Below are 14994 nucleotides of genomic sequence, written 5' to 3' on the forward strand. Positions count from 1 at the left end.
GTGGTAAGCCCGTACCCAGCTGTGCTATACCTGACGGTGGATCTGGACTTCCAAGTGTGTAAGTGACATCATCCGAGTAAACCCGAGGGAGGATTATATCCTGTTTAGCTGTGACCGAGCGGGCGCTTTGGGCGTGAAAACGGTTGGGGTGGTTTCGGTAGGATGGAATGTCACTTATACAGCTCTATTGTTATGGAGATCTCCTAGGTGTATGCGTGACGACGCATTAGATGATTGATATGTATGCATACCTGTCATGAGTTGCATTCATTGCATGATTATTAATATGATGAAGTGTGGTGTTTGACTTCATGTTTGGTGAATGAATGATTGATTGAGATGAAAGGTTCCTTAGGGACAGGATTTGGGATGCATGTGTAGTATAGAATTTTTATTCTGTACTTGTATTATTGATCTTTGAATTCTAGCTTACCCTTCTATTTTCCATGTGGTGGAACTGCGATGATCATACTTGGTATGGGAGCAGGTCAGGGATAGCTTGGGAGTAGAGATGATCGTTGTGAGACAAGGAGCTGAGTCTCGTGTTTTTAGTTACCATTCTGGGTAACATTTTTTTTGTCAGTGCTTGACCGGCACTAAGGAATATTTTGGGATGACTGTATATATATGGTGCTATATTTTATATACAGAAACTTAATTATTTCGATCTTTATATTTATGCCTGTATGTATGTGTTATCCAGTTTAATATTCTCTTAGTTAACTAGTTGTAGTGCGATTCCACTAAGTGTAGAGACCGTGGCGGGTCGTTACACTTTTATGGTATCAGAGCCGGTCAAGTCTTTTAGGATACTATGTGGGGAGTGATCCTTCTAGGTTTCTGTTGTGTCATATCTCTGATATGTGTTAGCCTTTGGTGAATTGTGGGGGTATTATGTTACTAATAGGATGTTTGAATTCTTGTAGTATGGTGAGACCCCAGTATGACCAGATTGCTAGGGCCATGGAGATGATAGCCATGGCGATGCAGCAGCAGAGTGCTCACTTTGCTCATATGGAGGCAGGTAGAGCTGCGGCTGAGGCAGCTAGAGCTACGGCTGATGCAGCTAGACCGGTGGTCTCTCAGGAGGGGAGAGATTTAGCAGAGTTCAGGGGATGTCAGCCTCCTCAGTTCAGAGGGGATTCAGATCCTGATGTGGCGGATCAGTGGTTGAGGGATATGGGGAAGATCTTTAGTGTTTTAGGATCTTCTGATGAGAGAAAGTTGGCTTATGCAGTTTACATGCTGGGGGGCGAGGCTGAGTACTGGTGGAGAGGCACCAGGCAGATGTTAGAGAGCAGGGGTGTGCCTGTTGACTGGGATTGCTTCAGGAGGGTCTTTTTGGAGAAATATTTCCCGGATAGCGTTAGATACGCTAAGGAGGCAGAGTTCATGAGATTACATCAAGGGAGCTTGTCAGTTTCTGAGTATGCTATGAGGTTTGAGCATCTAGCTCGTTTCTACTCTCAGACCATATCTGAGGCTTGGAGATGTAGAAAGTTTGCAGAGGGATTGAGGCACGAGCTGAAGAGGGTTATAGTCCCCATGTCCATAGTGGAGTTTCCTGCCTTGGTTGAGAAGGCAAAGACTGTTGAGAGTTTGGAGGGTGGTGGTAGTAGCGGTAAGGTTGCTAGAGTTCAGGAGGGATCATCTGGGTCCAGGAGGGGAGGCCAGCAGAGGGGACCTTATGACAGACCTGTACAGTCTCAGAGAGGAGCTGTTAGTAGGGGACCTCGACCAGTTACTCCTCAGGGCGGAGCACAGTCGGTGCGGTGTTATCGATGTGGAGGAGCACATATGGTGAGAGATTGTTCCCTTCCGGGGAATGTTTGCTTCAGATGTGGTAGGCCAGGCCACATCTCTAGAGTTTGTCAGACACCGGCGACTTCATCTGGGAGTGTCCCGAGGCCACCCAGACCTACAGCTGCGGGGAGAGTGTTTGCATTGTCAGGTGCAGATGCTTCTACTACATCAGACTTAGTGAAGGGAAAGGGGAAGGCAGCAGGTGAGGATGTTTTATTTTTATTCGATTCTGGAGCCACGCATTCTTTTATTTCTGTTGATTGTGTGAAGAGATTGGGTTTGTCAGTATCTTCCTTGCATGTTGATTTGTTTGTGTCTACTCCGGCTTCAGTTTCTGTGGTGACGTCGGAGGTGTGTGTGAGATGCCCGATAGAGGTGTCTGGTAGGAGGTTCCGAGTGAACCTGATTGTGTTGCCCATGGTGGATATCGACATAATCTTAGGGATGGATTGGTTATCTGCCCATCACATCCTTATAGATTGTGCTCGGAGAGAGTTGATGTTTCCTCAGTTGGAGGATGAGGTGTTGGTATCAGCGAGTCAGGCTGAGCAGTTGATGAGGGATGGAGCTGAGTGCTTCATGTTGTTTGCAGCTTTGAGTATTGAGACAGAGAGAGCTATCGCTGGGATCGAGATTGTCAGTGAATTTCCTAAGGTGTTTCCAGATGATGTGCCAGGATTGCCACCCAGGCGTGATGTTGAGTTTAGCATTGATCTGGTACCAGGTGCAGGACCGGTATCAGTGGCTCCTTATAGGATGGCTCCAGCTGAGTTGGTAGAGCTGAAGACACAAATTGAGGATTGTCGCCACCGGCCCAAACGGGCCTCGGCGGTCGCGAAGACGGTCGAGCTCGCTTTTATTTTAGTTTTGAAAATGTATTGGATTATTGGAACGACTTGTTCTCAAACTGAGACCTTGTCGATCTTATCCAATTTATTTATTAAAAGTCTCACCAATCCATGTTAATCCCAAGCGGGACCCTCCATGGATTAGTGGTTTTCATAAAAGGAAGGGTTCGTGGAGTCGCCACCAATGTTTTACTCAAAACATTGGAAAAAGGGATAAGGCAATTGATTTTATAAATCAACTTCGGCCATTACAACCAGAGTTGGGTAAGGGAGTCGGTTACGTGTGGGGAAGGTGTTAGCACCCCACAACGCCCCTTTCGGGTTCCCTATGACAGATTATTTCTAAAAATAATAGTACAAAATTATTAAATTACCCCTATTTATTCTAAACGATTATGAACAAGATATCTACATGGCGAATAAATTAGATATGCTATGCAACAATCAGAAAGCAGTAAAAGGAAGGATTTTGAAGAAGAAACCTTTGAAGCGTGCTTTTATATATTTCGTAAAACTGGGAAGCTTTTTGGCGTTCCCTCGCTCTACAAGCCCGCTCGCTCCCTCCTATAAAATTTTGACTACGGAAATCCGGAGGATTTCCCTTCGACTAGGTTCGATCCTCAAGCAAAATGGCTCGGGGCTCAAGAACTTCGTCGGATCAACTCTCTGAGTGATTTCTAGGGCAGAACACTGCTCAAAAACCCCAGAATACTCAAGGAGAGGGTTGAAACTATGTTCAAAAAGTGTCAAATGACGTCCAATTGACGTCATATTTATAGGGAACAGGCCCAATACGGGCTATGGAATCAATACGGCCGTATTGAAATTTTTGAACTTCAATACGGTCGTATTGAAGTTCAATACGGCCGTATTGAAATTCAGAAATTTCAATACGCCCATATTGAGTTCACTGCGGCTGTATTGAAGCTTCAATACGGCCGTATTGATTTCAGTACGGCCGTATTGAAGTTTCAGAAACTTCAATACGCCGTATTGAGTTCACTGCGGCCGTGTTGAAGCTTCAATACGGCCGTATTAAGTTTAGTACGGCCGTATTGGGCTTCATTCCCTCCACTTCCTTATTTTAAGCTACTCTAAGACCTCTAAATCTACAGATAGCCATCCTATGGTCTTCTAGGAGTCCTTCTGGCTGACTTTCCTTCGATCTTTGAGGGTCTTCGAGTTTTATTTCCGACCCGGACAATTTTAGGGGTCTACAGCTGCCCCCCCTTTACTTAGTCGGACGGCCTTTTGGTGTACCGGCTGACAAGTAAAGGAGTTGACCCAATTGTCCGGGTGATGCGCCGACCTTCTGACTTGTAGCGTCTTCCGGTGGAAAATTGTCGAGTATCCTCTCCAGGTTTTGCTTTGCTTGCTGCCCAAGCTGGAAGCTGTGTGTACCGCCTCTCCAGGCTTAGCTTCACTCTTTGTTCGAGCCGGAAGCTAAGTACCCTTGTGACAACGGTAGCAGTGTGAGTTTCGCCTCTCCAGGCTTAGTCTCGCTCTTTGTTCGAGCCGGAAACTAAGCACCTTTGTGACGACGGTGAGCAGTATGAGTTTCGCCTCTCCAGGCTTTGCTTTGCTTGCTGCCCAAGCTGGAAGCTGTGAGTACCGCCTCTCCAGGCTTAGCTTCACTCTTTGTTCGAGCCGGAAGCTAAGTACCCTTGTGACAACGGTAGCAGTGTGAGTTTCGCCTCTCCAGGCTTAGTCTCGCTCTTTGTTCGAGCCGGAAACTAAGCACCTTTGTGACGACGGTGAGCAGTATGAGTTTCGCCTCTCCAGGCTTTGCTTTGCTTGCTGCCCAAGCTGGAAGCTGTGAGTACCCGCCTCTCCAGGCTTAGCTTCACTCTTTGTTCGAGCCGGAAGCTAAGTACCCTTGTGACAACGGTAGCAGTGTGAGTTTCGCCTCTCCAGGCTTAGTCTCGCTCTTTGTTCGAGCCGGAAACTAAGCACCTTTGTGACGACGGTGAGCAGTATGAGTTTCGCCTCTCCAGGCTTTGCTTTGCTTGCTGCCCAAGCTGGAAGCTGTGAGTACCGCCTCTCCAGGCTTAGCTTCGCTCTTTGCTCGAGCCGGAAGCTAAGTACCTTTGTGACGACGGTGAGCAGTGAGTACCTCCTTTCCAGAGATAGCTTCGCTCATTGCTCGAGCCGGAAGCTGCATACCTCCGTGTTTGTGACGACGGGGTAGCGTGAATATCTCCTTTCCAGGGATTTGTGATGATTTTGTCTCCACAGTCCACGATGCTGCTTCGACGGTTGTTTTTTGATTTTTGTGCCACTTAGGGCTGGATAACGCAGGGATCCGTCTAGGGGATGTGCAGTTACTCATAGGTTCTTGTGTCCCAACTTTCCATTGCGTAGTTGGTGCCCACTGGGGAATTTCTGATTCCTTAGGGATGCAGACACAAAGATGCTCTTTCTGATGTGAGCGGTGCCTTATGATTGGCTGACGTCCTTTCGACGTTGGTGGAGTATCCCGGTTATCCTTGTTCGGGTGTCTCTTTTGGTTTTCTGATTTTGCTGCCTCTGTGTAGGCTATTATCCGCCAGGGGATTTTGTCATTGGTTGTGATTGGCCTCTTCTGTTAGGCAGATCATCTTGATGTTCAATGATAGGCTGAGAGCCGGATTCCGCTTGGGGAATGATTATTGATCTTTTCGATTTTTTCTCTTTTTTGAAAGAGTGCCTCTGAATAGGCGAATTATCTTGATGTTTGATGATTGGCTGAATGCCGAATTCCTCTTAGGGAATGGTTATTGATCTTTTTGATTTTTTCTCTTTTTGAAGGGGTGCCTCTTGAGTAGGCGACTGGGGATTTGAAGTTCAGTGTTCGGCTGAGTGCCAAATTCCGCTTGGGGAATGGTTATTGATGTTTTTTTTTATTTTTCTCCTTTTGCAGGGATGCCTCTGAGTAGGCGACTGGGGAATGTGGGATCTTATGTATCCCAGAGTATTATTTAGGAAGCCTCTGCAGGCTTAGCCTCACTCAACGCCTGAGTTGAAGAGCTATCTTCACTGAGGAAGTTTTAAAGTCCTTTGACTTGGATATTCTTCTTGGGCGATCGTGTTTCCATTAGGGATTTTGACGATCTTGCTTGATAGCTCTCGCTGGGGATTTGTTCCGTGAGCTTGAGTTGAGGTTTCTCTGGGGAGTATTATTTCTGCGAGCCTCTCCAGGCTCAATTATTCTGTTTACTGAGGAGTATTGTTTCGGCAAGCCTCTCCAGGCTCAGTTATTCTGTACAAACTGATGAGTATTGTTTCGGCAAGCCTCTCCAGGCTCGGTTATTCCGTACAAACTGGTGAGTATTGTTTCGGCAAGCCTCTCCAGGCTCGGTTATTCTGCGGGAGTATTATTTCGGCAAGCCTCTCCAGGCTCAGTTATTCTGTGCAATCTGTTTGTTGGATTTTCTATATCCTTGCCTTTTTTCATTTTTGGCTTTTGTTGACTGCTGTCATACACAAGCAATTTTCTATTTTTTCTATTTTTATGCGTTTGCCTCATGATAAGGTCTTTGAATGTGCAACTAATGTGTGTGATGCACGAAATGCAAGCTTTATTATTTGTTTATTATATATTTTTTTTAGAAAGATGAATGGCTCTCCCTATCCTCTTCTTCTATTTAGAGGAACTTCTGTCATTGACGCGAGGGAATATTTTCGTGAGCCTTTGAATGCAGGAGTTTAAAGATTTTATAGGAACCCCTCCAGTTTTCTTTTATTGACCGATTATTAAGAGTTTCGTACAATTTTTAGAAACATCAATTTAAAGGCATAATCACAAGGTCAAGAGAGAAAAGAAACAAATGGATATTTTATTGATATTCAAATGTTTATACAGAAAGATTTACAAAGGGATTTTCTGAAGAATGGCTGGCCAGGGTAGGCTGTACATTTTTGGCTTAAACAATTACATCTGTGATTGCTGCCCTTCCCGTTCCCTAGTTGCTTCGGGTGAGATGCCTGAGCCAGGAGTGTAGATGCTGCAAGACGCTTACTTCTAGAAGATTATCACTTGAAACGCCTTTTCGGTTTTCGATTCAAGTGATCGTTGCTTGCTTTACTTTTTGCATCTTATTCTTTTGCCCCTAATTTTTGCCTAGGACATGTCCTAGCGGGGATAATTTTGCCTTTGTTTTGCCTAGTACCCTTGTACTGGCGGGCTTTTCGTTTTGCCCTAACTTTTGCCTAGGATGCCCTTTTTGGGTTTTCATCCTAGCGGGCTGATGCAAGCAACGTCTTCAAGCATAATACTTCTTTACCACGTCAGCGTTGACTGGGTATCGAAGTTCTTCTCCGTCCATGTCTGTGAGAATCAATGCTCCTCCGGAGAAGGCTCGCTTCACCACGTATGGTCCTTCGTAATTTGGGGCCCACTTTCCGATTTTGTCCTTTTGAGCTGGTAGCAATTTCTTCATCACCAGCTCTCCCTCATGGTAGATTCGAGGATGGACTTTCTTGTCAAAAGCCTTTTTGATCTTCCTTTGGTAGGCTTGACCATGGCATATGGCGTTCAGTCGTTTTTCTTCGATAAGGTTCAATTGGTCGTATCGACTTTGAACCCATTCTGCCTCGGAAAGTTTTGCTTCCATGATTACTCTCAGAGAAGGTATCTCGACTTCAACCGGCAGAACTGCCTCCATTCCATAAACAAGGGAGAATGGAGTAGCTCCTGTGGATGTACGTACTGAAGTCCTATAACCATGGAGAGCGAAGGGTAGCATCTCATGCCAGTCTTTGAATGAGACAACCATCTTTTGTACTATCTTCTTGATATTCTTATTGGCTGCCTCGACTGCCCCATTCATCTTTGGTCGATATGGGGAAGAGTTGTGGTGCTGAATTTTGAACTCTTTGCACAGTTCTTCCACCATCTTATTGTTCAAATTGGATCCATTATCAGTGATGATTTTGTCGGGAATACCGTATCTGCATATGATATTCTTTCTGATGAAGGATGTTACCACCTTTCGGGTCACATGAGCATACGATGCCGCTTCTACCCATTTGGTGAAATAGTCAATGGCCACAAGGATGAACCTATGTCCATTGGATGCCTTTGGCTCGATGGGTCCAATAACATCCATGCCCCACATTGCGAATGGCCATGGTGAAGCCAACACATTGAGTGGCGTTGGTGGGACATGAATGTTGTCGGCGTATGCTTGACACTTGTGGCATTTCCGGACGTATTGGTAACAATCCCTTTCAATGGTCGACCAATAATATCCTGCTCTGAGGATTTTCTTAGCCATTGCAGGCCCGGGAATATGGGTACCGAAAACCCCCTCATGTATTTCTTTGATTACATTTTGAGCTTCGACTTGGTCTATGCACCTCAACAAGACCGAGTCATAATTCTTTTTGTAGAGGGTTTCTCCAATCAACAGAAATCCCATGGCCCTTCTTCGAATATGCTTTTTATCATTATCGCTAGCCATATCAGGATATTCCCCTTTTGACAGATATTGTTTGATGTCATGGAACCATGGATGATAGTCAACAGCTTCATCTATCAGTAGGCAGAACGCTTGCTTATCATGCCGCCGGATATTGATGATGGGCATTTCATGCTCCTTATCCAAGGCGAACATCGATGATAGTGTAGCAAGGGCGTCAGCGAACTGATTTTCCTCCCTTGGGATATATTCAAAGACGACATTTTGAAAGAATTGTATCAGGTCTTTGATATGCTCAACATATGGTATCAGCTTAGGATTTCGGACTTCCCATTCACCTCGCAGTTGGTGGATGACTAAAGCCGAATCTCCAAATACTTTGAGCTTTAGGATACCATTGTTGATTGCTGCTTGGATTCCTAACGCGCAAGCCTCGTATTCGGCCATGTTATTTGTACAGTCGAAGTTGAGTCTTGCCGTTAAGGGGATATGCTTTCCTTGTGGGGAGATTAATACTGTTCCAATCCCCTGTCCAAGCATGTTGGAGGCTCCATCGAAATACATGGTCCACGTATCATCCTTAGGATCTTCATGTTGTAAATGCATTATATCCTCATCGGGGAAATCATCCTGAAGGGATTGATAGTCATTGGTCGGCCCGTGTGCTAGGTAATCAGCTAGGGTACTACCCTTGATGGCCTTTTGTGTGACATGTATGATGTCAAATTCTGATAATTGCACTTGCCATCGGGCAATCTTCCCAGTGATTATCGGTTTGTCGAACACGTACTTAATTGGGTCCATTTTGGAAACCAACCAAGTAGTATGCCTAATCATATACTGCCTGAGCCGTTGTGTTGCCCATGCTAACGCACAGCACGTCTTTTCTAGTGGCGTGTAGCGGGTTTCATAATCAAGGAACTTTTTGCTCAGGTAGTAGATGGCTTGTTCTTTCTTCTTTGTTTCATCTTGTTGTCCTAGCACAGCTCCCATGGACTCATCAAGCACCGTTAGATAGAGGATTAATGGTCTTCCCTTGACAGGTGGCACCAACACTGGTGGATTGGCCAAGCACTGTTTGATCTTATCGAAAGCTTGTTGACAATTCTCCTCCCAAACTTCGGAATGATTCTTGCGCAACAGCTTGAATATTGGTTTGCACGTGTCAGTCAACTGTGCGATGAACCTTGCGACGTAGTTCACCCTGCCGAGGAATCCTCTAATTTCTTTCTCAGTTTTAGGAGGAGGCATTTCCATTATTGCCTTTACTTTATCGGGGTCCACCTCTATGCCTTTTTCACTGACGATGAACCCGAGAAGCTTACCCGACCGAACTCCGAAAGTACACTTAGCCGGGTTTAGCTTAAGCTGATACTTACGAAGCCGATTGAATAATTTTCTCAAATATTGGATGTGGTCCATCTCGTCTTTTGACTTTGCGATCATGTCATCCACGTATACTTCAATTTCTTTGTGGATCATATCGTGGAATAGCGTCACCATCGCTCGTTGGTAGGTGGCACCCGCATTTTTAAGTCCAAAAGGCATCACCCTGTAGCAGAAAGTGCCCCAGGGTGTAATGAAAGAAGTTTTCTCGCGGTCTTCTATATTCATTTTGATTTGATTATACCCCGAGTATCCATCCATAAAGGAATAGAGTGTGTTTGTGGCGGTGTGATCCACAAGTGTATCGATGTGGGGCAAGGGAAAATCGTCCTTTGGACTGGCACGATTCAAATCCCTATAATCAACACACACTCTAACCTTCCCATTCTTTTTGATGACTGGCACAATGTTAGCCAGCCATTCGGGATACTGGGATACAACCAAGAATCCTGCGTCCAATTGTTTTTCTACCTCCTCCTTAATCTTTAAGGACCATTCGGGCTTGATTCGTCGAAGCTTTTGCTTAATGGGTCGAAACCCCTCTTTTAAGGGCAACTTGTGTTCGACGATGTTGGAGTCCAAACCGGGCATATCATGGTACGACCATGCAAATACGTCCTTGTATTCCCTCAACAATTGAATCAATTGCGTTTTTATTCCATCACTGATATGGGTCCCAATGTTGACCTCTTTCAATTCTTGACCCTGCCCCAAATTCACGGTCTCCAATTCTTCTTGATACGGTTGGAGTAGACGAGCTTCTTGATCTAGCAGTCTTTGCAGATCCGGAGAGATGGTCTCCTCATCACTGTCCAACTCAACCCATTCACCTTCGGCTTTCGGATCCCGATCGGAGCGAACAATCACAGACATAATTATTTATTGGTTCTGTTTAGGTTTAGAATGATTAATATTAATGAGAGAGAGAGAATAGAACAAAATGAGAGAATAATGTGTGAAAAATGCCTCTTTATTGATATATGTATGTAAAACTGTACAAAACCCTTTATTTACATGAAAAGGTCCTCATGATCTCGGGTACTGATCATGAGTCCCTAAAAGAAAAAATGTGGAGGGGCCCTATCATGGCTTGCCCTTCTCTCTACTCCTGCTGAGGTAGAGGATTCTTGCTCACGTCGGGCGCCGTCAAATCGAAAGTGACCCACCCAGCATCGATAAGGTCTTGGACCTTATACTTGAGAGCTCTGCAGTTCTCCGTTGAATGCCCTGGTGCCCCCGAATGGTATAGACATTTGTCTTGTGGATTGTACCAATCGGGGTAAGGTGGATTCACTTTCTTTGGTGGAATGTAAGCTATAAGACGCGCCTCCACTAGCTTCGGCAGGAGATCGCTATAAGTGGTCGGAAGTTTATCAAACTTCTTCACAGAGTTGTTTTGCGATTTGCCTGACTTCGAAGCGGAAGAAGATGGAGAAATGGTTACAGCGTTGACTCCTCCTTCTTTCTTCTTCCCGAAGGCCTTCTTAGCTTCATATGGTTGGGAAGGCTTAGCCAGCTTCCCACTTTTAAGTCCTTGTTCCACCCTTTCTCCAATGGTGATGATGTCCGAGAAGAGTGTCGTTGTGTTCCCTATCATTTTATCGTAATAGGGACCAGTCAACGAGTTGATGAATAAGGACACCGTCTCCTTATCCGACAGCGGGGGCTCTATCTGTGCCGCCAACTCCCTCCAACGTTGGGCGTACGCCTTGAAGGATTCATCGTTCTTTTTACTCAAGGCTTGAAGATCAGACCTATCGGGTGTTAGGTCGATGTTGTATTTATAGCGCTTGAGAAAGGCGTCGGCCAACTGCCTCCATGTATGTACTAGATTTCCATCTAGCTGCATATACCAGTTGAGTGCAGTTTCAGCCAAGCTCTCTTGAAAGCAGTGGATCAAGAGCTTTTCATTTGTGGCATATGCAGCCATCTTGCGACAGTACATGGTGAGATGACTTTTGGGGCAAGTCGATCCCACGTACTTTGGGAAATCCGGCACTTTAAATTTAGGAGGGAATTGGATGTCCCTCACTAAACACATGTCGGCGGCATCCTTGATGTCAAAATCATGCCCCTCCATAGCCCTTAGCCGATCCTCGAGGGCGTGGAATTGTTCCTTTGATACTTCGGGCTCTTTAATCATAATTCCAGCCCCAAGGGGTACAGCGTGTGGAGGATCTTTTTCATGCTCTTCCTCCTCTCCCTCATGATGGGACCCATGATCACTGTGATGAGATCCATGGATGTTGTGATGACGCATGAGTTCCATCATTTGCGCCATTTGGTCTTTAAGTTGTGAAAGCTCGGTTGTGAGCTTTTTGTTTTGCTCCTCCAATGCTTCCATTTTCTTGATCTTCTTTGCGCGTGTGAGGACAGAGAGATGACCAGCCACTTTCTAAAATGAATTTTTTAATCTAATTAGTTTATTCATGAATACGCTCTTGACATGAGCTTGATAACCCTCCATTTTTAAGGCGCTGCCTTTTTAAAACAGAGTGTTACTACCCTCCTTGACTTATGATCTCTACTCAACGGAGAATCTCGATAATTATGGGTCTCTTTTACTCATGTCAAGAGGTATTGGTGAACCTAGAATGCATGGTTTATGAGGATGCATGATATCTTTATTGGTAATGATGCACATGCTCCTTACTTTTATTATATTTTCACACATGGTCTTTCCTCTCATGTCATGGTTTTTTCATGCATGGGGATTATTCTTTAGACGCTATCACGAGGTTATTTATTAATGCACAAACAATTGCACATAAGCATTTACACAAACAATTCACTCATCCACGAACAGTCACGAGCGAATCACGAGGTAGGGGTATCCTGCAGAAAGGTGCATATTCAAGGTAGGTTCTAACTGTTCTCACCAGTCCAAGGCCCCCAAGGTGCCCCCATTATAGGGACCCAATTCCTCTCATCGTAGGTCGATGGAAAGCTCCAACGCACCGTCGGACTCAAGTTCATGGTTATCACCTTGAGTGATGTTTTCCGACAACGGTCTACGGGCACCTATAGACCCATTCGACAACCGGCCGTACTAACATCCACTCCCTATGGTTAATCACTCATGCCCCCGGGTATAGAGGGAACTGTTGTGTGCAAAGGTTTGTGTGCAGTTTTTATTTCAAACAATTGCGTAAATTTAAAAATACAACAGTTATTAAAGCCAAATAGATAAACATGTTATCATACAAGTGAGGGGTAATAAAGTAATTTTTAACTATTATTTGTTAAAAATAATCTGTCACTAAATGGGACTGACTCTCGAAGCTTCCCCAGTGGAGTCGCCATCTGTCGCCACCGGCCCAAACGGGCCTCGGCGGTCGCGAAGACGGTCGAGCTCGCTTTTATTTTAGTTTTGAAAATGTATTGGATTATTGGAACGACTTGTTCTCAAACTGAGACCTTGTTGATCTTATCCAATTTATTTATTAAAAGTCTCACCAATCCATGTTAATCCCAAGCGGGACCCTCCATGGATTAGTGGTTTTCATAAAAGGAAGGGTTCGTGGAGTCGCCACCAATGTTTTACTCAAAACATTGGAAAAAGGGATAAGGCAATTGATTTTATAAATCAACTTCGGCCATTACAACCAGAGTTGGGTAAGGGAGTCGGTTACGTGTGGGGAAGGTGTTAGCACCCCACAACGCCCCTTTCGGGTTCCCTATGACAGATTATTTCTAAAAATAATAGTACAAAATTATTAAATTACCCCTATTTATTCTAAACGATTATGAACAAGATATCTACATGGCGAATAAATTAGATATGCTATGCAACAATCAGAAAGCAGTAAAAGGAAGGATTTTGAAGAAGAAACCTTTGAAGCGTGCTTTTATATATTTCGTAAAACTGGGAAGCTTTTTGGCGTTCCCTCGCTCTACAAGCCCGCTCGCTCCCTCCTATAAAATTTTGACTACGGAAATCCGGAGGATTTCCCTTCGACTAGGTTCGATCCTCAAGCAAAATGGCTCGGGGCTCAAGAACTTCGTCGGATCAACTCTCTGAGTGATTTCTAGGGCAGAACACTGCTCAAAAACCCCAGAATACTCAAGGAGAGGGTTGAAACTATGTTCAAAAAGTGTCAAATGACGTCCAATTGACGTCATATTTATAGGGAACAGGCCCAATACGGGCTATGGAATCAATACGGCCGTATTGAAATTTTTGAACTTCAATACGGTCGTATTGAAGTTCAATACGGCCGTATTGAAATTCAGAAATTTCAATACGCCCATATTGAGTTCACTGCGGCTGTATTGAAGCTTCAATACGGCCGTATTGATTTCAGTACGGCCGTATTGAAGTTTCAGAAACTTCAATACGCCGTATTGAGTTCACTGCGGCCGTGTTGAAGCTTCAATACGGCCGTATTAAGTTTAGTACGGCCGTATTGGGCTTCATTCCCTCCACTTCCTTATTTTAAGCTACTCTAAGACCTCTAAATCTACAGATAGCCATCCTATGGTCTTCTAGGAGTCCTTCTGGCTGACTTTCCTTCGATCTTTGAGGGTCTTCGAGTTTTATTTCCGACCCGGACAATTTTAGGGGTCTACAAGGATTTGTTGGAGAAACAGATGGTGAGGCCCAGTGTTTCTCCTTGGGGTGCTCCGGTACTGTTAGTGAAGAAGAAAGATGGTGGGGCCCGTTTGTGTGTTGATTATCGGCAGCTGAATAAATTAACGATAAAGAATAAATATCCCCTTCCGAGGATTGATGATTTGATGGATCAGCTGAGGGGAGCTTCAGTGTTTTCAAAGATTGATTTGAGATCCGGATATCACCAGATTAGGGTGAAGGAGAGTGACATACCGAAGACTGCCTTTAGGACTAGGTATGGTCACTATGAGTATGTGGTGATGCCTTTTGGTGTCACTAATGCTCCAGCAGTGTTCATGGATTACATGAACAGGATCTTTAGACCATTCTTGGACAGATTTGTGGTGGTCTTCATTGATGATATTTTGGTGTATTCTAGATCATTGGAGGATCACCGTGAGCATTTGAGGTCGGTTTTGGAGGTGTTAAGAGAGAGACAGTTGTATGCCAAACTGTCCAAGTGTGAGTTTTGGTTGTCCGAGGTGAGATTTTTGGGGCATGTGATATCGGCAGAGGGGATTGCAGTAGATCCAGCCAAGGTGGAGGCTGTGATTCAGTGGGAGCGTCCGATGACTGCTACAGAGATTAGGAGTTTTCTTGGGTTGGCGGGTTACTATCGGAGGTTCATTGAGGGTTTTTCTCGAATAGTAATGCCTTTGACTCAACTGACTCGAAAAGATCAACCTTTTGTTTGGACGGACGCTTGTGAGCAGAGTTTTCAGGAACTAAAGAGACGGTTAACCACTTCTCCAGTTTTGGTGTTACCTAACACTGGTGAGCATTTTGATGTGTTCTGTGATGCTTCTCACCAGGGGTTAGGTTGTGTGTTGATGCAGGGAGGGAGAGTAGTGGCATATGCTTCGAGGCAACTGAAGACCCATGAGAGAAATTATCCTACTCATGATTTGGAGCTTGCAGCTGTGGTATTTGCCTTGAAGTCGTGGAG

At 44.8% G+C, this 14994-nt stretch overlaps 1 protein-coding gene across 1 annotated transcript; it reads left to right on the forward strand.

The window, feature by feature from the left end:
- The first annotated feature begins 1014 nt into the window (after positions 1-1014).
- Positions 1015-14448, forward strand: LOC145957855 (uncharacterized). The gene is made up of 6 exons (XM_083074272.1): positions 1015-1223; positions 1332-1439; positions 1497-1621; positions 1742-2154; positions 2314-2520; positions 14428-14448. The coding sequence occupies exons 1-6, from the start codon at positions 1015-1017 to the stop codon at positions 14446-14448; spliced, it is 1083 nt and encodes a 360-aa protein (XP_082930398.1).
- The last annotated feature ends 546 nt before the right edge of the window (positions 14449-14994 follow it).

This window comes from Cajanus cajan, chromosome 5 (assembly GCF_000230855.2).
Source record: "Cajanus cajan strain Asha chromosome 5, NIPB_CcT2T_4, whole genome shotgun sequence".
NCBI classification, from domain to species: domain Eukaryota; kingdom Viridiplantae; phylum Streptophyta; class Magnoliopsida; order Fabales; family Fabaceae; genus Cajanus; species Cajanus cajan.